The sequence below is a fragment of the Papio anubis genome, chromosome 7, assembly GCF_008728515.1.
Source record: "Papio anubis isolate 15944 chromosome 7, Panubis1.0, whole genome shotgun sequence".
Taxonomy (NCBI): domain Eukaryota; kingdom Metazoa; phylum Chordata; class Mammalia; order Primates; family Cercopithecidae; genus Papio; species Papio anubis.
The window spans coordinates 2,970,076-2,997,781 of NC_044982.1; the positions used below are offsets into that span (position 1 = coordinate 2,970,076).

At 63.2% G+C, this 27,706-nt stretch overlaps 2 protein-coding genes across 3 annotated transcripts; one reads left to right on the forward strand and one right to left on the reverse strand.

Moving 5' to 3' along the window:
• Window positions 1-11,336: 11,336 nt before the first annotated feature.
• On the reverse strand, window positions 11,337-19,002 carry TRMT61A (tRNA methyltransferase 61A). Its single transcript, XM_003902314.5, has 4 exons — window positions 18,013-19,002; window positions 16,971-17,330; window positions 14,465-14,731; window positions 11,337-12,806 (listed from the first exon to the last, which is right to left on the reverse strand). The coding sequence occupies exons 2-4, from the start codon at window positions 17,299-17,301 to the stop codon at window positions 12,535-12,537; spliced, it is 870 nt and encodes a 289-aa protein (XP_003902363.1). The 5' UTR covers window positions 17,302-17,330; window positions 18,013-19,002; the 3' UTR covers window positions 11,337-12,534.
• A 4,939-nt stretch (window positions 19,003-23,941) lies between these two features.
• On the forward strand, window positions 23,942-27,643 carry CKB (creatine kinase B). 2 transcript variants are annotated; one of them, XM_003902313.4, is made up of 8 exons: window positions 23,942-24,470; window positions 24,760-24,964; window positions 25,088-25,242; window positions 25,315-25,447; window positions 25,831-26,002; window positions 26,711-26,834; window positions 26,989-27,178; window positions 27,260-27,634. In XM_003902313.4, the coding sequence occupies exons 2-8, from the start codon at window positions 24,772-24,774 to the stop codon at window positions 27,436-27,438; spliced, it is 1,146 nt and encodes a 381-aa protein (XP_003902362.2). In that variant the 5' UTR covers window positions 23,942-24,470; window positions 24,760-24,771; the 3' UTR covers window positions 27,439-27,634. The 2 variants fall into 2 exon arrangements, with proteins under 2 accessions (XP_003902362.2, XP_017817069.2); XM_017961580.3 differs by having other exon boundaries at window positions 25,088-25,447; window positions 27,260-27,643.
• The last annotated feature ends 63 nt before the right edge of the window (window positions 27,644-27,706 follow it).

A 27,706-nucleotide genomic window follows, 5' to 3' on the forward strand; every position in this document is an offset into this window, starting at 1 on the left:
ACAGCAAGCCCAGGGTGCTCTTGGCAGCCTGGGGCTCCTGGGTGTGTGTGCCCCTTCCTCTGTGCATCCAGGTTTCATCTCCCAGGAAAGGGCATCTTCTAGCCCTTAATCCTGACCCAGCCCCTCAAAGGGAAAGCAGGCATCCCAGCACCAACGTGGCTACGCAGGTGGTCCTGTGGAGCAGGCCATGTGGGCCTGGGGAAGTGTGTGCAGGCTGGACCGCTGGAGCAAGGACCCCCAGGTTGGAGCCAGGCAGGCAGGTGAGAGTCTGGAGGGCCAGATCCCACAAGGCCTTGGGGCAGCAGGCCCCGACAAGGGCAGGACTGCATCCTGGATCAGTGGCTCCCACAGAGCACAGCACTAGTCCCAGGCTGCCCCTGCGCTGGGTTCTCTTCGGGGACCCCCCCAGGCCTGGCCGAGTGACTGCCATGGACGCCCACACCGGCAGTAGGTCTGTGCCAGGGCAGACCCGAGAGCACGCCCCAGGGGGTGCCTCTAGCTGAATGTGCGAGGCCTGTCCCTGCCGGGGTGGGGACCATGGCCTGGGCTGTTCTGGCCCATTCCCTCGCCCAGTGCCAGTGCACATGGGCCCTGCGCAGCTCAGCATCGGCGCTGGCCAGGCTGGGTGGAGGGAGGACCCCAGACAGACCCTTGCTACCCACCGCCCTCCCTACAGCCCCTGGCTTGCAGGGTGGCTCACCTGCACAGCATGCGGCTCCCTGACCTTGGAGGTCCCCCAAACGCCAAGCGTCTGCCCCTCCAGGCCCCCACCTGCCTGCTTGGTTCTCCCACGTCTGGTCACCAGGCGGCGCCCAAGGTCAGGTTTTGCAGATCCCAGAACACCGGAAGTGGTTTGGGGCCAGCCGGCTGGCGCAGCTATCCTGCCTGGGCCACGCCGGGTGCACCTGCCCTGGCCAATGGTGGACCGGCTGGCACAGCTATCCCGCCTGGGCCACGCCGGGTGCACCTGCCCTGGCCAATGGTGGACAGGTGGCCATGGCCTCGCCTGAGCTGAGCTTCTGTTCTGGGGGTGGATGGCGCTTGCGCGGGGCATCCAGTGACCGCCTGCCACCATCTATGGAGTCCCCACAGATATGCCGGTCTCTAACCTACCTCCCAACCCCCTAGTTCTGCCACAGGCAGCCTGCCCTGCCTGCCAGCGTGGTTCTGTCGTCAGGATGGCGGTGGCTCCCAGCCGGCTGGCAGGGGCTTGTCTTTCCCCATGGCAGGGCCTATGGGCAAGGCCTGTGCGATCAGCCCTGCGTCTCTGCACAGGTGGCCCCTTCCTTGGACCCTGGCCTGGCCCTCCTGGGTAATCTGTGCTCCTCTTCCACACCCCAAGCCAAATGCCACTTCTGGCAAGAAGCCTTTGGTGACTCCCCCGACACGTTCCTGTGTGCGGGGCCCGTCCCTGGCCAATGGGGTCACCATACTGCACAGTGGTGCTGGCAGCAACCAGGACAGCTCAGGCAGCCGTGCAGCAGGCAGGGGTCACTGCTGTGCACAGCTGCCCCCGGAGCTGCCTCCATGCTGCACAGCTCAGCCAGTGGGCAGGGTGTGGGGCCATGGCACTGGCTGCCTTGTGCCTCACTGGGCCCCGCGGGGGCTCTGGGTGTGGTGATGGAGAATCAGCGCCTGCCCTGCAGCCTGGCTTCTTGGTGGCAGAGCCTCGGCGCCTGTCGCTGAAGCTGCAGGAACAAGCCAGGCCCCGCAGCCTGGCCTCTACGCCCCTGAGGTCTCCCTGCCTTGCCCTTTCTCCCTCATTGCCCTAAAAGACCTCGGTGCCAGCAGACACACCTGCCACAGGGTCACCGAGGCAGCTGCCTCTGTGAAGCCCCTTCTCCCTCAGGAAGCTGTTTGGGGCCTCTCGGTACCCACTCCTGCCCTGCCCCAAGCCCAGCCCTGCCTTCTGAGAGCACCTCTGGGCACATCTCGCACAGCGTCACGCTCAGGAGGCCTGCAGGGGGACTGCTGGGTGACGAGGGCCCCGCCCGTCAGCCTCAGCTCCAGCCTATCCCAAGCGCCTCAGATTCTAACAGGCAGCAGCGTTTATCCCAAAGGACTGACGCGCTCCTGGGGAAGCTGCAGCCTCTGCAGCAGTGCCAAGAGCCGTGGGCCTCCTGTTGGGAAGGGACCGCCGGGTCCCCATCCACTGGCCCCTCAGGAGCCAGCAGCGGCACGCGTGGGGCAAGGACCTCGGCCAGCTCTGTGTTGTTTGGCTGGAGCCTGAGGCAGGGGTCAGAGGGCCCAGCTGTGGTCTTCAGAGAGGGCCTGTGTGTTCCCAGCGTTCCCACCCCCCAGCCTACAGCCTGTCCCCTCTCCAGGATATCAACTGCAAGGAAGCCGTCCCACCCCTTGGTGGGGTCCTCGTCAGCAGGTTTCAGGGCAGCCAGGGACCCCAGGGCCATCTGTCTCCCCAGACACCCAGGTTCTCCGCCCTGTGACGTCAGCTGACAACGGGAGTCAGGCTGGGCCGCCCAGGGCCTCTCATGCATCGAGACCACCACCCTCCTGCTGCACCCCGGCAAAGCATTGCCACCCAGCCCCCTCCATGCCATCTCCAGGCCACTTTGTCCTGCCTGTAGGGCTGGTGGTGCCCACCCTACTGTGGGGCTGTGAGCATCTAATGGGGCGCTTGGTGTCCAGTGGCCGGTGAGGCCCAGCCTCAGCTCGCCGGCATCAGAAATCCCAGCCCTCCCAGCACAGGGCCTCGAGGCTGTCCCACAGGCCCAGTGGTGGGGAGTGGGGTTCAGGCCAGCTTGTCCCCTGAATTCTAGGCCCCCAGCCTCCTCCCCAAGGTCAGCAATGACCTCTCAGTCTCAGCAGGTGAGATGGGGCAGGCCCTGGCCTTGCACGTTCATGCCCACCACCACGTGTGCCGTGCTGGGAGACCCCACACTGGCCTGGGGCCCCTGGGACCTGGGTGTGAACCTGGAGGCTGCAGCCCTGGGGCACGCTGAGGACTGAGTGCCTGCCTGTGGCTGTGGGGTGTGTGCCTGCGTGTGGCACGTGTACACTTATGTGTGAGCGTGTGCACATTCCTGTGTGCATGTGTGTGTGCTGTGTGGCTGTGAGCATGTGTGCGCTGGGGGTTTGAGGGTGTAACGAAGCGGGACAATTAGTCTGCCCCCCAGCAGCCTGTGGGTGGAGAAGGCTCTGAGGCCCCCCGACTGGGATGGGGCCTGGCCAGGGCTGGGAGGGCCGACTGGCAGGCTCTGCGTTCTGGAAACGCGCCCAGAGGATCCTGCACAGGCGGCGGTGGCGCCATGGCAACGCTGCACAAAGCACTGGCCTACTTACACCGCCCCCGCCCATCTCACTCCACCGCCGGGGAGGGGGCACAGGGCCTCTGGGGCTCCTGGGGGAGCCACACACCCCAGCCTGTGGTCGCTCGGTGCCCCGGAAGCCTCAGGCCTCCTCCTGGCCGGGGCCCAGGCCTGCAGACACTCCTGCCCATCCACACACAGGGATGAAGACGGGGTGCAGGGAGGTCCAGCACCCAGCAGGCGCCCCCTGCCCTGGGCAGCTGTGGACCTGGTGGCTCTGTAAGGCTTTGAAGTTTTCCCAGCCCCGGAAATCCGGGAGTCTTGGCTCTGCTGATGACTGCAAGGCAAGCTCAGACCTCAGGTGTCAAGGCTGGAGGCCAGGCCAGGAGCTGCTTGCATGCCCTGCTCACAGGACAAGGCCCTTCACACCCTCTGGCCTACCCACTCGGCCTTCTGTCATCTGCATGGCCAGGACACCTCCTGGGCCTGGCAGTGAGCCCTGCTGACCAGCACACCCTGTGCCTACCTCCCAGACCCAGCCTGACCTGGGCCTGCTGCCTCCTCCTGCAAGAAGCCCACCTGGTCTGGCCTGATGTGCTCAGTGCCTTGGGGATGGAGCACATGCCCAGGGCCTGGGAGGCAGAGGAACAGGCCTTGGGAGCTGGGCCTGAGTAGCACTGGGCATCTGTGGGACTCTCAGGCCACCTGTCTCTCTATGCCGACCACACTGCGCTCTGCATTGGCCACCCTGGGCCACCGGACCCCAGGTCTCGAGGTCTCGAGACAGGGAGGTGGGGGAGGGGGACAGTGTCCTGCGGGGGGCCTGGAAGCCAGGCCAAGGGCCAGCAAGGCTGTGAGGACACTTTGTGGGTCACCCAGACTCTGGGGACAGGAAGCCCTTGGCCACACATGGGGGGTGGGTGCCACTCCACACCACACATTGAAAATCAAATATTTTCCTGAGCTCTCCTGGAAGCCTGGGACTTGGGCTGGGCGGCCGTGGCCACTGCCCTGCTGGGTGACCGTGCTCAGCATGGATCTTCCCGCCTGCCCCAACCCAGGCCCTGGGGCTTCTGGGCAGCTCTGACTCGTCTGTCCTAGTTCCTTCTCCAGACTGGGCACCCCCGCCCCTCACCCACTGCTCCCTCATCCACCAGATGCATCCCCTGCGTCCCCAAGGCCCTCACACAGCCTCTTGGGCCAGCGCCCAGCAGCCATCTGTGGAACGAAGGAATGGGCCGAATGAATGAATGAAGCTTGGAGGGGTGGCCCCATGCACCCCACGTGTAAGTTGGGGGCTTGCTTGTCTGTTTGCACCAAGTGACCCTCTCCCAGGGACAGAAGTACTTGCCATCCCCTCCCCCACCCTAGCCCCCCCTAATTTATGCTACGAGGGGAGCCAGCCACTCGCTGGTCCCCTGCCTGGCAGCGGCTTTGTCCCCAGGCGGATTCCCAACGGCTGCCTTTGGGAAGAAAGGGCCCTTCTCTGGCCGGTGGTGAGGTCACCAGGAGGGGCCCGGCGCGCACAAAGGCCACCCTCCCCGCCCCGCCCTGCTGGCAGCTGCCTCTTTGTCCCCAGGAGAGACGCTGAGGGGCCCCAGCTCAGCCTTGGAGGAGTCTAGGCTTCCATTGCAGCGGGGGGCACAGAGCAGGGGAGGGGCGGGAGCAGCCCCAACCCTGACTTTGCTCCTGATCAAGTGGCAACACCTGTTGAGGGGCAGGCCCCTCCAGAGGCCTCCCCTGGGGAGGGTCTGTGTCCAGCTGTCTGCCTGGGTCCTCAGGAGAGGCAGGCGAGCTTCTAGGGGTGGGGATGGCAGCTGCAGGAAGGCGTGGGGAACCTGAGGTGTTAGGAGCTGCCTGGGCAGTCTGACCCTGGTGAGGTGGGCTCTGGGAGCAACCATCCAGATGTGTGGACCAGCTGCTAAAACCACACCTCCCTAGCGTGCACATGGTGGAGTGAGGGGCTGGCAGGCCTGGGGCACTCCTGGGCACTTCCCATGCCAGCCCCAAGGAGACTCCCACGAGCCCAGTTCGGGAGCTCCTGAGGGTACCCCTGGGACGGGGCAGGGCACTGAGGCTCAGAGAGGGCAAGGCCTTTGGCCAAAGCCCCGCCCAGGGTGGTGGGGCTAGGACCTGCCCCCGCCCCACCTCCCTGCCTCCCCCAGGCAGTGCACAGAGGAGGCGTCCCTCCAGAGGGCACTGGACACCTCCTGGTGTGGGGCAAAGGATTGGCCCAGTGAGGCCAGCAAGGACTGGGTGGCAGAGACCAGGGTGGCAAAAGCCATGCAAACAGCAGCGGAGACGGAGAGCATGAGAGGGTGGTGGCACTGCCTGGCGGGCTCCACTATGTGTTCACGGAGCGCCTATTTTGTGCCTGGCCCACCCAGGACAGAAAGAACTGTGCACACGAAATGTGTGGTTGAGCCAGGACCTCGGCAGCAGCTGGGGTCCGACCTCTACCCTCAGGGCTGGGGGAAGGGGCAGGGCTGAGGCCCAACCAGTGCGATGCTGAGGGACACAGGGTGTGTGTGGGGGAAGGGCAAGGGCTGGCCGCTGTGCCCAGACGCTCAGGAACCGTCTGTGAGGTGGGGAGGGCCGCCAGGCACGGTGAACTCCTAGCCTCCCTCCTCCTGGCCACCGGCTGGGCCCAGAGCTCCTTAGCAGGCCATCCACGGAGGGGGGATGTGGAGCCTGAAGGGAGTGGCACACACCCTCCAGAGGTGGCTGGACAGAGACAGCCACAGGGGCCAGGGGCCCTGCAGTGTGACTCTGGCAGAGCCTGGCTGGCAGGGCTAGGGGCTACTGAGTCTGGGGCCAGGAGAGGGGTGGCAGGGGATGGAGGCTCTACCAGAACTCCAAGCCCTGTTCCGAGGGCCCCACGCCTGCACTTGGGGGCACCAGCCAGGCAGGCACAGTCAGAGGCAGGAGAGGCGGGGAGCACAAGCGGCCCCAAGACAGAGGCCACGAGGAGGTGAGCAGGCCAGGGCTCGGGGTTGCAGGAGCCATCAAGGGCACATTCCGACCAGGTCCCCAGCTGGGTGGAGGCTGGCGTCAGGGCATGTTGAAGCCCCACCAGGAGGGCGGCTGCCCTTTACCCTGAGAGGCCAGGCAGCCAGTGAGTCTCAATGGCCTGAGGGTGGGGGTGTGCGCATTGCTGAGGGACAAGTGTGGCCTGGGCCCCTCAGGGTTCCCCCTCCAAGAAGCGTCTCCTTCCCCGTTGCCGGGCACCCGGAATGTCCATTGTGCCTGTAGCTTAGCAACAAGCCTGTCGCCCCCACTGTCCCCACCCCATCCATGGCCGGCCCCCCACCCACAGCTGGCCCTGCATTCCTCCCCAGGGCCCGTGTCTCTGCAGGTCCAGGGCTTCCAGGCAGGGGCCAGGCCCCAGACCACATTCAGCCTGCGTCTGCCGTGCCAGCACCCTGGGTGACAGGCTGGGTCCTGCCAGCTACCAGTGCTGGCCACTGGCCTGGTGCATCTTTCCTTTTTTTATTTTTTAATTATTTGTAGAGACAGGGCTTCCCTGTGTTGCCCAGGCTGGGCTCAAGCGATCCTCCCATCTTGGCCTCAGGCATGAGCCACCACACCCAGCCTCCTTTTTTTAAAAATAAAAACTTTTGGAAATTGTCAAAGAAATGCACCAGCAGAGTCGTGTGAAGAATCCTGCACACAGCTCCCAGGAGTCTGTGGCCAGCCTGGTTTGAAGTCTGCTCCCCTTCCTCCCCAGCCCTGTTATTCAGAGTTGGATCTCAGCCACCCTGTCATTCCCCAGCACTTTGTCAGCATGCCCGCAAATGTGGCCACGCCTTAAACTCACAAAACAGCCACTCAAGCTTCAAACTTCCCAACTTTCCTATTTTGTAAAAGACACTGGTTTATTCAAATTGGGGCCCCGTGGGGTCTGCGCACAGCGACCTGCTGTTGCTGCCTCAGTTTCTCTCTGGGAGCACGAGGGCATTTGCAGTGCAGCAGCAGGGAGCGACAGGGTCTGGGGCTCAGAAGCAGACAGTCCAGCCACACCGGGAGAAACTGAGCTGCAGCTGACCGCGCAGCCTCAGAGGATCAACCGGCCGCGTGCAGGAAGCTGCCAGAGAGCTGCCGCTTCAGTTAATAAAGGGGGTTTTTGTTTAAGAAATAAAAAGAAATGTTTGCGAGACTCCCGGGTCTTCCAGCAGTGATTCTCAGATTTGAGTACCAGAGCCACCTGGAGGCTTGGAGAAAGGGGGCACCCTGGGCCCTGCCTTGGAGTTCCGGCTCAGCAGGGTGAGGTGGGGATGACGCTGAGCAGCAGGGGTGGGGTGGGGACAATGCTGAGCAGGCAGTCCAGGGGCCACATCTTGAGATGCTCAGTGTCACGGGCACTTCAGGAACACATCTGTGACTAAAGTTTAGCAATGGTGTCACCTGGAACACGAGAAGAACTGCCTTGTGGGTTTTTAAAGATTAAAGAACCAAAATCAGCGTGCCTGGCATGTGGTAGGCATATCTATCGCTCGATGCAGGAGGCACCTATGTTGCTACGAAGATGGCTTCAGCACCCACCTGGTGGCAGTATACGCAGGTGACGGCACAGATGCGGGCTCTGAGGGCCTGTGACAGCACCCACCTCAGCCCTCTCAAGGGGTGAGGAGGGCCCAACACGGGAAAATGGATAGGAAACAAGACATGGGGTGAAGTCCTGGGCTGGGGGAAACACAAGGCCCCAAAAGCCTGGCGGGGCAGGACAGCCTGCTCTGACCCATGCCCTTCAACCACGTTAAAAGAGCCCAGGACTGGGAGGAGCAAGAGGAGGGCGGCTTGGGGCAGTGGCATGCAAGCCCCTGAGTCTCAGGAGCTGAGGGGCATGGCTGCCAGAGCACGGGAGGGCCAGGCACAGGCACCACCCTCCCTGCAGCCCCCAGCCGGTGTCCTCACCTGTCAGAGGGCACTGCCGTGCTTTGCTCCCTGACCTGACCCTGTGCGGGAAGCTGGTGGGTCCTGAGGCACGGAAGGGAGCATGGGGTGGGCGGGAGGGAGGCAGGGGGCCTGCCATGGGGGGCCAGGAGGTGGGGATGCCCCTCCCCACTCCCGTCCCCTCTGCTTTGCTGCTTCTAGAAGTGCCTGCACCGGCCTGCCCCCTCTTTGAAGGGACAGATGTCAGGGAGAAAGCTGATTATTGTCAAAGGCTGGAGGCTGTGACCGGAGATCTCGGTGAGCGTGACCCAATTCTGAGCTATTCTCAGCCTGGTGGGAGCCAGTTATTCCCTCCCGCCAACACCACCGCTTCGGAGGCAGCCTGACTTTGAAACGCCCTCGTCCTGGCTGACGGGCTGGGCCACGCAGGCTCCCCTGGGCATGGAGGCTCCGCGTGGGGAGGGCCCGCGGGCTGGCAAGGCCACTGCTGGGGCAGGGCAGCAGGCTGGCCCCACTGTGCCCCTCCTTGCTCACTGATGAACCACAGTGGGTTGCAGGGCCCAACCCACTGGTTCTGGGGTCCACACACCCCGGCACCCAGCCTGTCTGCCGCCAACCCGTTGGCCACCTCGGGAAGCGACTTCTCTCAAGGCTCAGTTCCAGTGTCCAGGAGCGGGCTGTGCGCAGAGCCCCTGGGACAGAAAGGCCCGTCCACTCCCCCACCCCACACCGACCCAGACCTACCACACAGGGTCCAGACCACTGCCGCTCCCGCATCCAGACCTCGCCCTGCACTGAGTGCCCAGATCTGGGTCTGGCTCCTGGGAGCCCTGAAGGGCAGGGGCTGGCACGTGGGAGGCATTCAACCCATGCCTGCTGGTGACAGTGCCCACCCTCTGTGGCTGGTGAGGACAGGGCGTGAGGCCCGGCAGTTGCTCCCTCCCTCCTGAGGGCATCAGGAGCCAGGCCCCTCTTTGGGGACCCTCTTGCTCAGGGCCCCTCCAAGCTGGCGTGTGAGCCCTACAGCCCCGAGGCTGTGGGGGCACTGAGTCCAGCGCTCACCCTGCTTAGAGCAGCTCTTGAAACAGCACTTGCCAGCCCAGAGGCTGGAGGTGCACCCTCTCCATCCACCACTTCTGGGGCACCACCCACCCCACCTGCAGGGCTTGCCCTCCCTTCTCCAACGTCCCCCTGCACAGGTGTCTCCTGAGGAACCTTCCAGGACTCTGCCTGAAAACTCTGCTGTCTAGGGTCATGCACTGGGGAACCACTTATGGCCAGGATTCCGGAGTCGCAGCTTTGTGCCTCAGTTTCCCTACCTGTGCAGTGGACTGTTGGGGGGGGGCTCGGGTCCCCTGGCAGCCTACCTACCCTCCATCTTCTGGGCCAGAGGCGGTGGGTGGAGAGAGCAAAGCCGCAATGGAGGCAGAGGGGGCAATGGAAGGGGGACAGCCCCAGACTTAGACTGCAGGGGTGAGGGCCTCTTGGGTCCTCAGGGGCAACTCCGCCTCATCACATTCTGCTAGACAGGGTGTGCCCCCAGCGGCCTGCTGCCCTCTGCCCACTCAGAAATCCTGTCCTGGTCCCCACCCGTGCAGCCCTGGTTGGGCCCAGCCCTCTGGGGCTCCTGGGTGAGGGGCTGGGCCCTGAGGCAGGCATGGTTGGGGCAGAGGGAGGCCCAGGAGCAGCTCACACCCTGGGGCTTCCTGAGGGAGGGGACTTTAACCCTGGCTCTAGGGCAGTACCCAGGACTGGGACCCTCCAAGCAGGTGAGTCAGGGCCAGGGCCTGGGACCTTCCAGGGCGTGGGCAGCCGGGAGTCATGTGCCACTGTCTCAGTGCAGGACAGCAGGGCGAGGGGGGAGGAATTTCCAGGGAAAATCTGAGGCCCAGGCGAGTAAACACTGGGCCAGGGAGGGCGTTTCTGGTGAATCCTTGCCCCATGATGAGCCTGTGCTGCTGACTCGAGCTGATCATCGGGGCTTGCTGATGGGTCACTCACGGCCATGGGCCCAGCGCTGCCCCTGGAAGTCACGCTCCCATCACAGAACTGGGCTGTGCTCCTCTGCTGTGGGGGCTCCCTCGGGCCATGGTGTGCAGGACTCTCCCGCCTGGGAATTAGATGGTCTGGGGAAGCATGCTGAGAAAAGGACATTTGAAGGGGTCTTGAAGGACATACAGGAGTTTAAGGCTGGCTCAAGGCCAGGTGAGGATCCAAGCTGAGGGAGTGGGGTGAGGTCCAGCTATATGGTGGGTGGCGGTGGATGCCTGGAGGCTCAAAGTCGTCATGGGGGCCTGTGTGCAGGGCAGAGCAGCAGGGCCGAGAGGATTGAGACAGCGACTCTGTCCCACGTGACAACTAAGGGTGGATTCCGCTCTCCATGTGCGGATCCTGGTGACTCACCCAGGGCCGCCACATGGGCTACCAGTCCTGGCTGGAAAATGGGCACAACCTGGACCCTACAGTGCCTGAGGCTTACGTGTCCTATAAACCGTGGAGCTGCGCCTCAAAGAAACACCTCCTGATGTTCACCTGTCAGGCAGCATGCAGGCCTCTGCTGTGGCCAGGAGGGGCAGGGCAGGCTTGGGGGAACTGAGACCTCGGGGTGTGAGCCACCCAGTTCATGACACCCCAGGCACAGCCTAACCCCAAAGCTCCTGGCATTAGGGTCACCCACTTCCATGTTGAACCTGACCGGGGGCCCCTCCTCTGTGCCCCAGGTGAGGAACAAGGTTAGAGGGAAGGCTTGTGTCCTGGAAGGAGAGGACAAGCCCTCAGAACAGGGCTGAGCAACTCTCAGGGACACAGGATTCCCCGACCACATAAGCCACAGCCCCCAGTGACCCACAGTGTGACACTTCGTGGGGACCAGGCGGCCTGGGGTGGACCCTTCCTTCAGGGGCTCATGCAAGTAACCCAGGCAGCCACACTGAATATTCCAGCCCGGGGCTGTGGAGGAAGGCCCAGCACTCCTGGACCACCCCAACCCCAGGGACAAGTGGGCTTTTCTGCAGCCAGATGGGGATGGCCACACATCTGCCCCTTTGTCCTGGAGTCTGGAGCACCCGTCATGCCAAACCAGGACAGGCAGGAGCAGGGACCAGGGGCAGAGCGCAGGCAGGGCTGGCCTGGACAGCGGTTGGGGGTGGCCTTGGCCACTAGGGATCATGCAGCACAGAGGGGACGGCACGTTTATTGCTCATCACTGACACTCAGGGCCAGGCGCCTGCCAGCACAGCACTCAAGGCCCCTACAGCCGCTGAGGCTCCCAACAGCCGCTGACTCCATGGGCTGAAACCCAGGCCCCCTAGGCACCAGTGGCAGCTCCAAGGACCCCATGGCTGATATAGGCACCGGTCCTCCCTTGAGGCTGTCACACACCAGGGCGGGCGAGGAGAGCCCCCCAGCCTGGGCGTCCCACCCTCTGTCCCCGCTTTGGAAAATGCCCCCTTAGCCTTTGAGAGGTGTTCACATAGGCACTGTCCCTGGAAGGTGTCCTGGACACACCTCCTGGACCCTACACTGTTGTCCTGTGGGGGGGCCTCCTCCACGCCCCTGGCTTCTGTGAGGGGTAGGGGTGCCCACATAGTTCTGGGACTCACAGGCTGGCACTCACACCCTAGCCCCGACACGCTTGCCTGGTCGCCTGTGGCGAACAACCCGCTCTGCTGCTGCTCTCCGCAGCGCTGCCTGGCCTGTGTCAAGGGGCTCTGGCTGGGTGGGGGCTGCCCCGCCTCTTGGACTTGAGTGGATGCAGGCCTGGGCTGAGCCCAGTGCTGTGACATCAGCCTGAAGGCCAGAGAGCAGGGTCACCTCCCTGGTTCCTGGGCTGGCCTGGTCTCCTAGCACTGGGGAGGGCAGGGCAGGGATCCTGGGTCATCTCACCCCAGCTTCTGGCCCAGGCTGGAGCCTCGGCCCGGGAACTGGAGAAACACGAGATGGTCTCAGGCCCTGTGGGGCAGCCAGGGCCGTGGGGGCTCAGGGGTCAGATGCAGCATGGCCTTGGGGACAATGCCCCCTCCCTCCCCCACCCCCTTCCTGCTTAGGCCCACCTGGGAGGGGGTCAGACTCCCCCACCTGCACCCTTTGGCCTCAACATCCAGGGGAGCCTGTGACAGTGGAGACTTCATATTGGCAACAAACAGCAGCTGGGATGGGCCGCGGGACTGGACAGCAATGGCTGAGGCCCAGCCCCAGCACTCCTCCTCCATCATAGCCACCCCTCCTGCCGTCCCACTCTGGCCACCCAGGAGGCCCCCAAGCCCCGCCCCACCATCTGTGTCTGGCAGGCATTGCAGACCATATAAGGTGCCTCTGGCCTCCCTGCCCAGCCCTTCGGTGCTCCCAGCTCCCTGATGCCCTGGGTGGCGGCGCCCTAGCCTGGAGTCTTGGTGGCGAAGGTCAGGTAGCCAGTGTGGCCCACGGCCTCCTTCATAGGCGTGCCACTGCGGAAGGGGCCAGTGTCAGGGCTGGCAGGGCCATCTGTGCCTGCGCCCAGGTCGGGTGGTGGCAGGCTGACAGTGCGCACGTTGTAGACCTGTGGCAGCACCTCCAAGGTGCTCAGCTCCGAGAAGCCACGTGCCGCCAGCGCCTGGCACGTGCGCTGCACCTGCTCGATGCATGGCGAGAAGGAGCAGAAGCGCCCACCTGTGGGAAACAGGACCCGAGGGTCAGAGGGCAGGAGTGGCCTGTCTGGCCCTGGCATCCCTGAACTCCCACCCTAGGGTCTGAGGCCAACCTAAGATGGTCCCAACGCAGACTGCAAGCTCTCCAGAGAGCTGGGATGCAGGGCAGAGGGGCCTGGCCCTCAACTGGCAGCCCACCATGGGGCCTGGCACCACTGTTCATGTCACCCAGCTTAGCCGCACTAGGCCCTCCCACATGCCAGGCACTGGGTCAAGCTTGTGCCGCCATTGTCTCACTTGGCCCATAGTGGGCACTGCTCTCCTGCCTTCCATGGGGCTGCTGGAGCGCTGGGCCCAGAGTAGCTCTGACAGCACGGCAGCGCGGGGCGGTGCGGGGGCCGCTGCTGTCACAGGAAATCAGAGGCTGTCACTGCTCCCGGGAACAGGAGGCGCCTACTCGAAGCACAGCCTGAGCATGACAGCCCCTCCCCGCCGCCTCCCACCAGGGCAGCCGCGGGCTTCACTTGGCCTGGCCTGCAGTGAATGAGAACCCAGCCCGGGTCAGTTCCTGTCCTGGCTGGGAGGACCTGGGGAAGCCAGGGCCGGGTAGAGGTATGGCCCAGACAAATGTCCTCAAATGTCCCTGAGGCTTGGTCCCCTCAGGTGTACCCTGACACGGGGCCGCCGGGAGGTTCAAGGTTAGAGGAGGCAGGCACCTTCTGTGTGACAACAGCCTAGACAGGGCACCGAGGCTGAGCGCACCACACCCTCCCCAATGGGCTCCAGTGACCAGCAGGAGACGCCAGGCCCCTGAATGAGCCCAGAGCCTTTGGACCCAGAAGGGGGAGCTGGCAGGAGAAGGGACAGGTCCCAGAGGCAGGCGCAGGTTCCCCGGGCCACTCCGGAGGAAGGAGTCACAAAGGCAGCATGGGGGCCCCAGGAGGGGTTCTGCCGGGTTCAGCCTCCCCGGGACTACGGTCCAGGCCCAGAAGTGTCCCCAGAGCAGGGAGCCTAGGAGGCAGAGCGTGGAGATCCCCACAGCTACCCCAAGGCCTCAGCAGAGACCAGCACCCAGGAGTCAGGGCTGGGCCAGAGCCAGCAGGGAATCCCCGGCCATGGCCTTGCTGTCCGTACAGGGCCTCGGCTAGTCTTTGAGGTGGGGCGGGGCGCCCCACACCCCCACCCTCCACCTTCTCACAATGCAACTCTCAGCTGGGAAGAAGGGGCCCCTGCTGCCTGAACTGCTCCTTCTCCAGAAAAGGGAAAAACCTTGGCGTCCCAGCCACCTCCCTGGCTTGAGGCCTGACCTTCCCCAGGGCTGCCCCGCCTCCGCACCCAGCATCTTCCCTAAAAGGGGCCAGCTCCCTGGGCTCCAGAGCTCGTGGGAGGAGAGACTTCGGGAAACAGCATGGGCAGGGGATTCCACACACCGCCAGCCGGGCCTGCCCTGCACTTGGGTGGCACTGCCACCTTTCCCGATAGGGGGTTGACATCCTCCCCATCGGCCCATCCTCCCCAGCTCTGCCTCCCCTGGCCAGCCTGACCCACTCCTCATCTAAGGCCAAGACGAGGCCCTGGCCTAGCCACTGCCATGGTGTGGCTTGGTTTCTGGACCCCTCAGTCCTGCACCCTTGCCCCAACCCCGCCCGGGCTGTACCTCTCCCGGAACCCCTAGTGCACCTTCGACCTTGAGGGCATCCCAGGCGTGGCCCACAGCCTCCCAGGGTGACGGGATGTCCAGGAAGACGGCGTCGGCCACGTGGCTCACGCCAAAGCCGCTGTGGCACACATCCTGGGTGCGCACAGTCACCCAGCGGCCCACACGGTGCTCCTGGAACTCCTCCCGGGCCTTCTCTGCCCGCTGCTGGTGGAACTCCACCGTATGCAGGTGGCCCGTGGGTGCAATGGTGCGGATGATGGCGTGGGACACAGAGCCACTGCCGGTGCCTGGCAGGACAAGATGGGAAGGGCAAGGCATCAGTTGGGACTGCTCGGGACCCACAGCCTCCCAGGAAACAACCCCCACCTCAGCCTGGAGACCCACACAGTGCTCGGGAGGACCCCAGATTACAGGCGGGCGTTACTCCAGGGCTGTGTGGTCCCCACTGCCTAGAGCCCTGGGCTAGCCTTGGGTTGGGCGCCCTGTCTAGGGGTGAGCTGGGGTTGACAGGCTGTGTATGCTGTGGTGTCCGCTGTGGGCACAGGCCAGGCCAGTGGCAACCCTGCCCTATCCCGCCTGGCGCATGTATAGGCACTGAGAGCAGCCCAGCTGACTGGAGCCTCAGAGGAAATCTGTGCAGGGGGAACAGAGAGGCCCATCCCATCGCTCAGCTCTGTCTCCTTCCAGGCATGGCCAATCCCTTCCTCAGTCCCCATCAACAGTGGCCTACCCTGCCCATCCTCATGCCCACCTCTCCCCAGAAGCTCCTTGGTCCCCTTGGTCCAGCCCACCCCCACCAAGCCTGCCTAAGCCTGACCCCACCACACGGGGGCTGGGGCTCTGCCGTGGCCTGGTTGGACTCAGGACGCAGGGCCTGGCCACCAGCCACACAGCCTCAGTCCTCCCCAGCACACCTGCCCCAGCTTCCCTCCGGATGGCCCCTCTGCTTGACTTCCTGTCCCGTGGAAAGGGCCAGGGCCTGTGTCCTTCCTCCTGCTCCACCTTCAGGGGTCATCTACCTGATGTCACTCCCATCCCCAGGCCCCTCCACTCGAGACTCCTGCTAGAGCAGCTACTGCACACTTGCTACCCATCCCTCGAACCCAAATTGCATTGAGCATCGCAAGCGCTTGGGCCAGACCCATAGAGGTGCTTCCACTCCCTCTGTCCCATCCCACGTCCTGCCACCTCCCACATTCTTTTTAGGGAGCAGCCCCTCCCCCAGGTGCTCCTAGTCTGCTGCCTATTCCCCGCCGCAGAGCCTGGCCATGCCTCCTTCCCACTCAGGGGCAAGTCAGACTTGCTGGCCTCCGGGGTGGAGCTCGCCTCCCCTCCAACCTCACTCCCAGCCCCTCTGCCTCCCCCACTGAGCCTGACTCGGCAGCACACTCCAACTGCAGGGCCTCGGCATGCTCCTCCTTGGTGGCGCTGTCCCTCGGCTCTTCGCAGGCCCCCTCTCATCATGTTCAACTCAAATGTCCCCTCCTCAGAGAGGTCTTCCCTGCCTGGCCTAGCTGGAGGGACCCCACTCTGGGTCCCCCTCAGACACGCAGCCCTGTCTCACAAGTTTCACAGTAACCAGTGGCACTAAGCCGCTCACCCAGGCTGTGTCCCCGCTCCTCGAGGGCAGGAACCTGGTCTGTCTTGTTCACGGTTCTGAGGAGGGGACCTGGCATATCTGAGGAGGCCAGGAAAAGCGTGCTGCTTGATTGAGCTCTCTCTCGAGAGTGGGGCAGGGGCGGAGAGGCCAGCACCCGCCACAGGATGCACAGGAGCAGCAGCTGATGGGATTGGCTAAGTCCTGCTCTCCACCCCTCCCACCCAGACACCCCAGAGAGGGACACGGTGACCTGCAGCCCTCAGAAAGCCAGCATGGCTGTGCTAGGCCCTCTTCGTGAACCTGAACCCTAGCTCTCCTGCCCGTGAGGAACATGCCACCAACAACCTAGATGCCTAAGTGCCTGGGGCCAATCTTGGCTTCAATCACTGCACCGGGCAGCCCCAGCACCTGTATGTGTGCAGGGTTCCCACAGCCCAGGCCCTGGACTCAATGACAATGGTGCTCACATTCATTGGTGGCAGGTGAGGATCTGATCACGCATGAGGATGGGAACACTCTCCACCTACAGTGAGCTCCTTGGGGTAGCCCTGGCCTCTTTCCAGAAGGGGCAACTCTCTCTGCTTCACCATCAGCACTGAGAACTAGAGGTTGACGGTCAGCACCTAGGACAGCGCCAAGCATCAAGTTGGCCACACCCCACGAAGGCAAGCAGGACCCTCACTAGAGCACCAGTCCTCCCCAGCTCCCCCTGGTCCATTTACAGCCACCTCTCACTCCAGTTACAGCACCAGCCTCCTAACGGGTTCCCCTGCCTCCACCTTCACTCCCTGCTGTCCGCATCCCGGAAAGATGTGAAAATAGAAACCGAGGAGCCACATCTGTCTGTAGGAAGCGCAGGCTGGAGGCTCTGACCTCCACCTTTGTGTCAATTTCCGAGTTAAACTGAGGCAGCCTGAGGAACTCACCAGACTCACAGACCACAGAGCCGGGCCGAAGCTCCAACATCATGGTGATGAGGGCGATGTCTGTGGAGTAGAGGATCTGTGTGCGGTGCGGCAGGTTCAGCGTCCAGAGCTCCGGCGTGGGGTGCAGCACGTACACCCAGCCACCTCGGCCGCACGTCACCTTGGAGCCGAAGGGGCGGCCGATAAGGTCAACTGAGTGCCGCAGGACACCATGCCGGGTCTGGGTCTGTGCCCCACGCTGCACACGCACTGCCACCATTGCACCATGGCCCAGTGACAGGATGGCCGTGTCACCCTCCTTGATCAGCTCCTCGTATGCCACGAAGCTCATGGTGCTAATGTCTGGCAAGTGCCAAGGACCTGGGGAGGGGTGTGTGTAGGTATGAGCAAGTCAGGAGGCAGGATGAGGGTCTGGGGTCTAGGTAGAAGGCTTCGAGGCCTACATCCCAGCAGTGGGCATGGGCGGGGTGTGGCTAGTTCAGTCTCTGCAACTGCCTGACAGGGAGCCCAATAGCGCTGCACTCTGGCCTGGCCTCTGAAGCCTTTCTTGGTCTAGGACAAGAGACAGGGACTATGAGCCTAAATCAGAGATGAAAAGACAGAGGCTTGGCAATGGCGGAGGTCGGTCCCAAGGATTTCCGGAGTGAGGACCCGACCCTCCCATCACCCTTCTCCACGAGTCTGACTCCCATTCCCCAGGTGTGAGAGGAGGAAGCGCCTTTCCGAGGTGTCCACCGGCGGGGGAGATGCAAATGGTCAATGAGGTCACCTCCAAGCCAGGCTTGATTCCTCGGCCCAGTCTCCCCCACAGGGGCTGGGTAGCAGGGTATGACAGAGGGGTAAGAGCTCCCCAGGAAGGGGCTGGTGACTCAGAGCTGGCCGTCCACGCAAACACCGCCCAGCCGGTGCAGAGGCAGCAAGGGGCCAGGCCGGGCCGGCGGGGGCCGCCCATGCGAGGCTGGAGGAACAGGACTTGCGCGCCGCGCTCGGCCCGGGCCACTCTCACCCGCGCCCTGCCACCCTGGGCCCCGCGGAGTCTCACCTGCCACGCTCCCGCCGCCGGGGCTCCACACGTGCCTCCGCGACGCGCGACGGGGGCGGCCACAACACTTCCGGCTCCGCGCCCGCTGATGACGTCACGCCCCGCCTCGCCCCCTCCGCGCACGGGATCCTGGGAGCGCCAGGCTGCCCTTCCCGCCCCTCCCAGAGGACGTTTCCTGGGCGACTTCTTGCCTCATGTGAGCTGCTCTGTTTACACTTGCTGGTCGCTGGAAGATCGAAAGACTGTACAAAATCCACATGGCGGCCGGCCGGCGTGGTGGCTGTCGCCTGTGATCCCGCGCTTTGGGAGGCCGAGGCGGGAGGTTCTTCTGAGCTGAGGAGTTCGAGACCAGCCCGGGAAACGTAGTGAGACCCCACCATCTCTACAAATAATAACAAACAAACCAAAGGTCCCCCCGCCCCGCCGGCCGCGGGTCGCCATCGCACCCAGGCACATTTGAAGGGCGGCAGGAGCCAAGGCCTGGCTGTCACTGCTGTCCCGGACCCCTTCGACAGCCCCTGGGGATCCACCAGAGGGCTGGCCCGTGGCTCACTGCCCAGTCCTCTATGAGGACACTTTGCCATAGACATTTTGTTATTGCAGACTGCTCTGGAAACACCCCTGACTGGGCCCTAAGATGAATTCCAGAAAGGAATCGCAGGTCAAGGGGCCGTCCTAAAAGGCTCGGGCTAGGGTCAGCCAGAGCTCTGTGCAGCAGATGGGGACCTGGAAAAGTCTGCAGAAGTGGCCTTCCGCCCAGGCCCTGCCTCCCCCGACGGGGGCACGTTCTCCTGAGTGCAGAGCTGCTTCTAGGAGGGAGAGGGAGTCATGTATCCCCTCCTGGGAACCAAGGCATAATGAGAACCGGATGACTTGGGCCCACTTTGGAGTCTGGTGAGGAGCCTGAGCAGGAGACTGGAGGAGGTGCTGCTGGAGGACAGGCAAAAAAGGGAAGCGGGAGTGGTGTTCTGTCGCAGCAATGCCATTCCCAGCTGGCTTCTCTGTGGAGTGTGTGTGCAGGGGAGTGGGGGCAGGGGACACAGATTTTCTTCCTCCAGCCCTTAGCTCTCAGAACCAGAGCTTGGAGAGGAACAGAGACTCCCCTACCCAGCCTAGGGTTTAGCCTATGCCCGAACCCAAGCCAGTTAGCAATGACCCTAGGCCACCTTCCCCAGTCACTCAGCCACTGCAGCCTGGTAAAATGAGGTGGCCAGGCTCCTTGAGAGCAAGCTCTGCTCTGGAGCCCCGGCAGCCTGTGGAACACTCTCAACTCTCGCCTCTGGGGCAGGCCAGGCACGGTGTTTGTGGTCCTTGCATTGGCTTCTCAGGGTCCATCATGGAAACCCAGGGTTCCAACCTCAGCCCCTCTGCGTCCTTGTCCTAGCTGCGGCTGAGAGCCCCCAGGAGTGAGCTGACGAGAGGCCTTCCATGGCCTCCCACTCTGTGGGCTCCTATCCCTGTGGGGCCACCACACTGGCCACCAACTGCCTGTCCCTCTGCCTCATGGCCTCCCTGCCTTCTGCTCTCAACGCTGAGACAACTCAGAGCCATCCGCAGCTCCCCAGCCTGTGTTCGAGCGGGTGCTTGTCTCCCTTGATGGTGCACCCCCCCGAGTCACCCCCTAATTTCTCCCCTGGGGGATTCTGACTTTCCACTTCTCTTGGGTTTCTCTTCCCCAGCCTCTCAGCTGTGGTGTGGAGTCAAGGCCAAGTGCCTATAAGGGCCTAAGTTAGGACTTGGTGACTCGGTGGTGGTTTCCCTTGGTTCCAACTTCCGACTTGCCTCTGTCCATTATGGCTGGTCAACTCCAGTGCCGCTTCCTCCAGGCAGCCTCCTCAGCCCTGCCCACCTGCTCCATCTGAGCCTGCCCCAGTCCCCAGCCTGAGTCCTCAAGCAGAACCACCGCCTCTACCCCAGCTGATGAGCCCCTGTGCAGAGTTTGTGCCGGGGCTCCCCTAACAAGAGCCGATGCTGTGGATGCGCAGCTGTGTCATTGCATTGAATTCTCCCCAGGATCCTAGGAGGGAGGGAACACTTCACAGATGGGGAAACTGAAACTCAGAGAGCTTAAATAACTTGCCTAAGGTCACAGCCAGTGAGGTCAAAGTGGGATTAGGATTTAAAGCCAGTCAACCCACAAAGCTCAGCACTGAGGAGGCTGAGGAAGGAGGACTGCTTGAGGCCAGGAGTTGGAGTTCCACCTGGACAACATAGCAAGACCCCATCTCTTAATTAATTAATTAATAGTTAAAGCCAGTAAACCAGCTTCAGAGAACCAATGGCTGATTTGAAGAAAGGTGGGAACAGGCAGGAAGATGCCCACTGGGGAGGCTGCTCTGCCCAAATGCCTGGCAGGGACCATGTGACTGCAGTCCCCCCTCCCCACTGACCAGCACAGCCTCCTACCCCACTGTGCTCTGTGAACCCCAGTCAGCCCCTGTCCTCTCCTGACCTCAGCCCACTTCCTCTTTGGGTTCTGCAGAAGTCAGCGGCAGGGCACTGGGAGGAAGCAATGCTGCCTCCGGCTGTACTCTGGGAGCAGACTCCAAAGATGGCTCCCGGTGCCTACCTGCAGCCTGCCCTGGGCCTGCCCTGCGGAGCAGGCTCATGTTCTGTGGATAAAAGGCCTGGGCCTCCTTCGAAGCCCCCTCCAGGCCCAGTGGTTCATGTGTAACCAGGTGTGGTTTCTGAGGAACCTGGACCAAACACTGGCCTGGTAACGTCATCCAGCCTCCTGCCTGGATGCTGCCAAAGCAGCTCCTGTGGGCCCTAGGGAGAGCAGGGGTCTGCAGACAGGGGAGTCAGCTGGAGGGGAGGCCGCCACCTTCCAGACCCCTCCCCTTGTGCCCCTGCTCTGGGGGCCACTGAGGCTCCCAATCAGCCCCTGCCTGGGGGGTCTCACCCTGACATTTGTGTCTGAAGGCCTTGAGGGCCACCTCCCCACTGTCATCTGCTGCTGCTGCCCCCATCACAGCTGCCTGGCCCCCTGCACTGTGGGTCTGCCCCAGGCAGGCTAGTACAGGGCCGGGCTCTGGGAGGGTGGCAGGATTTCTGGGCCCATCACTGGACACCTCTGTCACCCAACTTCTGATCTATCTGCACATTGAGACCAGTCTGGCCAACACAGCGAGATCCCTGTCTCAACAGAATAAAAACAAAAATAAAATGATCTTCTGTCTGCACACTGGGGACAAAAATACCCACCTCAAAAGGCTGAGGGTTGCCAGCGGCCCCAGCCCAGAGCCACCCCAGTGCCCGGCTCACTGCTTGCCATAGGCAGCCCTGCCCTCTGGACCTCCCCTCTGCAGTTCTGCCCTTGCCTGTGGAGGGAAAGTGTGGGGAAAAGAAAGAGAGATCAGACTGTTATTGTGTCTATGTACAAAGAAGAAGACAAGAAATTCCATTTTGTTCTGTACTAAGAAAAATTCTTCTGCCTTGAGATGCTGTTAATCTGTAACCCTAGCCCCAAACCTGTGCTCAAAAAAACGTGCTGTGTTGACTCCAGGTTTAATGAATTTAGGGCTGTGCAGGAGGTGCTGTGTTAAAAATGTGTTTGCAGGCAGTATGCTTGGTAAAAGTCATTGCCATTCTCCAGTCTCAAGTACCCAGGGACACAATGCACTGCGGAAGGCCGCAGGGACCTCTGCCCAAGAAAGCCTGGGTATTTTCCAAGGTTTCCCCGCACTGAGACAGCCTGAGATACGGCCTCGTGGGAAGGGAAGGACCTGACTGTCCCCCAGCCTGACACCCGTAAAGGGTCTGTGCTGAGGAGGAGTAGTGAAAGAGGAAGGCCTCTTTGCAGTTAAGAGGAAGGCATCTATCTTCTGCTCGTCCCTAGGAACGGAATGTCTCAGTGTAAAACCCGATCGTACATTCTATTTACTGAGATAGGAGAAAACCGCCTTATGGCTGGAGTTGAGACGTGCTGGTGGCAATACTGCTCTTTACTGCACTGAGATGTTTGTGTAAAGCCAAACATCAATCTGACCTACGTGCACATCAAGGCACAGCACCTTTCCTTAAACTTATTATGACACAGAGACCTTTGTTCACATCTCTTCCTGCTGACCCTCTCCCCACCATTACCCTATAGTCCTGCCACATCCCCCTCACCGAGATAGTAGAGATAGCGATCAATAAATACTGAGGGAACTCAGAGCCCAGTGCTGGCGTGGGTCGCGGATGCTGAGCGCCGGTCCCCTGGACCCACTGTTCTTTCTCTCTACTTTGTCTCTGTGTCTTATTTCTTTTCTAAGTCTCTCGTCCCACCTGACGAGAAATACCCACAGGTGTGGAGGGGCTGGCCCCCTTCAGGAAAGGAGAAAGGAGGTCCTTTCCCATGGGGGGCCTGGGGAAGCAGGTTAGGCTGTCAGCCAGGAGGGTGAGAGAGGGGAGGGGTGGCCTTCTGAGAAGCTGCAGATGCTGAAGACAGAGGAAGTCCTGAGTGTGGCCCCCAAGTCTGCCTCCAGGGGCTGCAGCTATCCCTTCCAGAAACAGAAACTTAAGCCCTTCAGGCTTTGTGGGGTAGTGGGTGGGCAGCTGCAGAAATATCTAAAATTAGGGGATAGAGGCTGCATGGGGCACAGAGTGCAGGAATTCCAGGCTTAAGGGACACCTGCTGTCTGGCCAGCCCAGAGGGGCCGTTTGCCTTTTTACATTGGTTGGTTTTATTAGTCTAAAAAATGCTGACTTGGAACAGGACGAAGTATGCTAAGAAGCAAAGAGGCATGTGTCTCCTCTGCAGTGAGCATGGGGATGAGACAAGAGGCAGGGCCCACACATAGATGCTAACATAGGCAGAGGTGAACGGGCTTCCCCTGCCTTTGGGCCTTGGCTCTGGTGCCTTCTCCTCAGAGGCATCTATTTGGGATCCCTTGTACCTGGAACTGCAGTGTTCTGTGTCCCCCTGACCCCAGCAGCACTGATGTGATGTCATCTGGTTTGCTGGACTGCTGGCTCATGGCCAGTCTTCCTCCAGCAGCAGGCGCTGTGTACCTCGCTGCCTGACGCATCCCCAGCGGCTGGCACCGGGCAGGTGCTCACTGTGCCACTGCTGGAGGGATTTATATCAAATACACCCACAGATAAGGGTTCCCCCCTTCCTTGCTTTATTCACAGAGCAACGGATGAGGGTCTTTAATGGATATTAACCCCACATACTCCACTTCCCCCTCTTAACAGCTGCATAATATTCCATAGCAAGCAGGTGCCTTCCTACCCTTGGCCAGTCCCGCCTGATGGGCATCGGGTTGTATTCAGATGTGTTTGTTTTTCCCTCCACAGATCTCTTGGTCCATTAGTGGAGAGAACTGAGACATCCTTTCTAAGGGCTGCATTCCTAGAAGGGGGATTGCTGGGTCACGGAGTTCCAACATTGTTAATGTTAATAGATTCTGCCAAATTACCTTGCAAAAAGCAGGCAGCAATTCAAGTTGCAGGCAGCGTGCGGACACCTGTCTCCCCTCATTCCAACTCATAGCCAGCACTGGCTGGAGTCGATCTGGGAGTGCTGGGGGTAGGGAGAGGTGGAGTCACTGCTTAATTTGCATGACTCTAGTTATTCGTGAGATTTTTTTTCTCCTTCTTCTTCTTCTTTAAATCGCATTTATGCTTATTGTTTATTAGCGTTTCCTCCCATCCTTGCCTGAAGTCTCTGGGGACTGCCTTTGGGGGTCGGGTGAGCTTGTCCTCTGCGAAGAGGGCCCAGGGTTGGGGTCTGGAAACTCCAAGGCTGCACTTGCCAGCGGCCTCTTAAGACCACAGTGTCCGCGTGGTTTCTGGCTCGCATTCCCCAGAGCCCCAGGACTTGTCCAAGGTCAGGGCACCGCGGGTGCCCCCGGGCTGGGCCGCAGCCAGACTGCGCCTCCCGCGCGCCTTCGCTTTGCACCAAGATCGCCCAGGAGATGCCTGCGGGCACCTTGAGGAAGGTCGGCGGCTCCGGGCCAGCTCGCACTGGCCGGGGGTGGGGTGGGGGCAGTACCTGCTGCGGAAGCCCTGAACGCTTTCGCCCGGCCCTTCGCCGCCGCCGCGGGGGCTGGCTGGACTAGGTGGGCAGGCTGGAGGATGCGGATGAACCCGAGCGTCCTCGAGTGCCCAGAGGCTCTCCGCCTCAGTTTCCCGCTCGGAGGCAAGGGCGTGCGAGGGGATCCAGATATTCAAGGATCTGAGGTTTCGGCCTCGAGGTCTTGGGCGGGGGACTGGGCAGGCTGCGCGGGGTCCCAGCGGGGAGACGGCTCGGGTGGGCGGCCGGGGGTGTCAGGGGCTGCGGGCGGCGGACAAAGCGGCGGCACCACCCCGCGGCGCGGGCCAATGGAATGAATGGGCTATAAATAGCCGCCAATGGGCGGCCCTCGTTGCGTCCCTTAAGAGCCGCGGGAGCGCCGAGCGGCCGCTGTTCGCCTGCGTCGCTCCGGGAGCTGCCGACGGACGGAGCGCCCCCGCCCCCGCCCGGCCGCCCGGTGAGTGGGCCCGGGGGCCGGGGGCGTCGGCGCCGGGGCTAGGGGCGCTGCGTGCAAAGGGGGCGCGGGCGCTGCGGCGTCACGCGCTCCGGGCGCGTTGCCTGGAGCGCGCGCCGCACCGGCCGGGGGTCCCGGGCGATGATGGCGCTCCCCGCGCGCGCTGCGGACCCCTCTGACCTTGGCCGCGTCCTGGGGGCGCCGAGGGGCCCGGCGGCGGGGGCCTGAGTGGTACGCGGGAGTCCGGGAACCCCGGCTTGCCGGTCCCTGCTGACCCCGCGTCTCCCCGCAGCCCGCCGCCGCCATGCCCTTCTCCAACAGCCACAACGCGCTGAAGCTGCGCTTCCCCGCCGAGGACGAGTTCCCGGACCTGAGCGCCCACAACAACCACATGGCCAAGGTGCTGACCCCCGAGCTGTACGCGGAGCTGCGCGCCAAGAGCACGCCGAGCGGCTTCACGCTGGACGACGTCATCCAGACAGGCGTGGACAACCCGGGTACGCGACCCTTCGGGGCCGGGGTCCCGGCGCCCCCTCCCCGCGCGCAGCCGCACGGTCCTCAGCAGCGCGCTCGGGCCCGGCAGTGACGTCACTGTCTCCGTCCCGCGCCCCCTCCCCTAGGCCACCCGTACATCATGACCGTGGGCTGCGTGGCGGGCGACGAGGAGTCCTACGACGTGTTCAAGGATCTCTTCGACCCCATCATCGAGGACCGGCACGGCGGCTACAAGCCCAGCGATGAGCACAAGACCGACCTCAACCCCGACAACCTGCAGGTGCGGGGCGGCGGGCGGGCCGGGAGGGCCGGGCCGGGGTCTCCGGGCGCTCACTCCCGTCTCGCCCCCCAGGGCGGCGACGACCTGGACCCCAACTACGTGCTGAGCTCGCGGGTGCGCACGGGCCGCAGCATCCGCGGCTTCTGCCTGCCCCCGCACTGCAGCCGCGGGGAGCGCCGCGCCATCGAGAAGCTCGCGGTGGAAGGTAGGGGCCGGGCGGGCCAAGGGTCGGCGGCGGCTGCGTGCCCCTCCCGGCGCGGTCCCCGCCCGCTTTTGTTTATGTCGCCTGGGAGCGGCAGCCGCCGCCGCGCTCTTATCTGCGCGCCCCTGGGTTCAGTTTCCCGGAGGGACCGAGGGACGGAGGCCCAGCCCCGCGCCCACAGCGGCCTGGGGCCCAGGGAGGGCGGGTCCTGGCGCGGGGTCACCGACTGGGACCGTCGCCCGGGCCATGAGGACTGGACGCCCGCAAGTCTGGGCGGGTGGGGGCCTCTGACGTCCCCCGGGGTGGAGCACGGGGGCGGGCGGGTCCGCGCTGTGGGCTGGAGGGGCGGGCGCGGCAGCCGTGCGTCCTGAGCGCACGCCCCGCAGCCCTGTCCAGCCTGGACGGCGACCTGGCGGGCCGGTACTACGCGCTCAAGAGCATGACGGAGGCGGAGCAGCAGCAGCTCATCGACGACCACTTCCTCTTCGACAAGCCCGTGTCACCTCTGCTGCTGGCCTCGGGCATGGCCCGTGACTGGCCCGACGCCCGCGGTATCTGGTGCGTGTCCCTCTGCGCCCTCTCGCGGCGTCCGCCCTCTCCGCCGCCTCCCCTTTCCCTCTCGTCCCCCCTCGCCGGGGTGGGGCCCCTCGCGGCGGGGAGAAGGAGGGGGAGGAGGAGGAGGGGGACGGGGACGAGGAGGAGGAGGAGGAGGGGGAGGAGGAGGAGGAGGAGGGAGGGGCCGGCCGCGCTCCGGGTCTGGGTTACGTGCCGCGCCTCCCGCGCAGGTGACCTTGGCCCAGCAGGTGCGTTAAGGTACTGGGCCCAGGCCCCTGGGGGCTCAGGACTCAGCCCCCCTAGAGACGTGAGGTGGGGGCGGGATCCCTGGCGCCTCTGCCCGACGCCCCTCGGGAGCTGGAGCTCCTTGTTTTCTCACTCCTCCGTCGCTGGGATTCTACCAGGGGCTGGTGACGCAGAAGCTTCTCGGGGGCAGGGCTCCTACCCCCACTGTGGGGGGCGGGCGGGGCTGTCCTGGCGGTCCCTGGCCCTGCCCCACCTCAGACCACTGCACGACGTGATGGCAGCCGGGGTTCTGCTCACTGTGAGGCGTCTCGGCCCCGCCTGCCCCGTGTTGGGCGGAGTCTTGGCAGCAGCCCCCGCTCCAGGGCACGGTTGGGAGCAGCACCTCGGGGACTTGGGAAGTTCCTTTGGTCTGGGGACAGCCTGGGGCTTTTTTCTGGATATGCCCTGAGACCAGCCCTCCCGCAGGCACAATGACAATAAGACCTTCCTGGTGTGGGTCAACGAGGAGGACCACCTGCGGGTCATCTCCATGCAGAAGGGGGGCAACATGAAGGAGGTGTTCACCCGCTTCTGCACCGGCCTCACCCAGGTGCCAGGGACGGGGCAGGCCCAGACCCCAGGGCTCCAGCAGGGATGTGGGTGCCCCATCAGTCCCCCTGGGGGATTTCTGGGACTTGGGAGTCTCAGGGCCTGTGGGGGTCTCAGGCAGGCCTTCTCCCTCATACGCTTTTCTCCGTCTGCAGATTGAAACTCTCTTCAAGTCTAAGAACTATGAGTTCATGTGGAACCCTCACCTGGGCTACATCCTCACCTGCCCATCCAACCTGGGCACAGGGCTGCGGGCAGGAGTGCACATCAAGCTGCCCCACCTGGGCAAGCATGAGAAGTTCTCGGAGGTGCTTAAGCGGCTACGACTTCAGAAGCGAGGCACAGGTGAGCAGGGCGGGTGCTGCAGGCTTCCTGTTGGCCTTTGGACAGCCCTGTTTCCTCCGCCCTGACCTGCTGTCTCCCCAGGCGGTGTGGACACGGCTGCGGTGGGCGGGGTCTTCGACGTCTCCAACGCTGACCGCCTGGGCTTCTCGGAGGTGGAGCTGGTGCAGATGGTGGTGGACGGAGTGAAGCTGCTCATCGAGATGGAGCAGCGGCTGGAGCAGGGCCAGGCCATCGACGACCTCATGCCTGCCCAGAAGTGAAGCCTGGCCCACACCCAACACCAGCCCTGCTGCTTCCTAACTTATTGCCTGGGCAGTGCCCACCATGCACCCCTGATGTTCGCCGCCTGGCGAGCCCTTAGCCTTGCTGTAGAGACTTCGTCACCCTTGGTAGAGTTTATTTTTTTGATGGCTAAGATACTGCTGATGCTGAAATAAACTAGGGTTTTGGCCTGCCTGCCTCTGAGTGGTGCCTCTCCTTTCCCGGGGGGAGGGGGAAGGGCAGCAGCCAGGCCCCAGGAGTCTGAGT

Coding starts and splice junctions, on each gene's coding strand:
- TRMT61A (XM_003902314.5), bottom strand. CDS start 17,301: ATGAGCTTCGTGGCATACGAGGAGCTGATCAAGGAGGGTGACACGGCC. Junction 14,732..16,970: donor CTCTGTGGTCTGTGAGTCTG/GTGAGTTCCTCA, acceptor TTGTCCTGCCAG/GCACCGGCAGTGGCTCTGTG. Junction 12,807..14,464: donor GGATGCCCTCAAGGTCGAAG/GTGCACTAGGGG, acceptor TGTTTCCCACAG/GTGGGCGCTTCTGCTCCTTC.
- CKB (XM_017961580.3), top strand. CDS start 24,772: ATGCCCTTCTCCAACAGCCACAACGCGCTGAAGCTGCGCTTCCCCGCC. Junction 26,003..26,710: donor CCCGACGCCCGCGGTATCTG/GTGCGTGTCCCT, acceptor GCCCTCCCGCAG/GCACAATGACAATAAGACCT. Junction 26,835..26,988: donor TCTGCACCGGCCTCACCCAG/GTGCCAGGGACG, acceptor CTCCGTCTGCAG/ATTGAAACTCTCTTCAAGTC.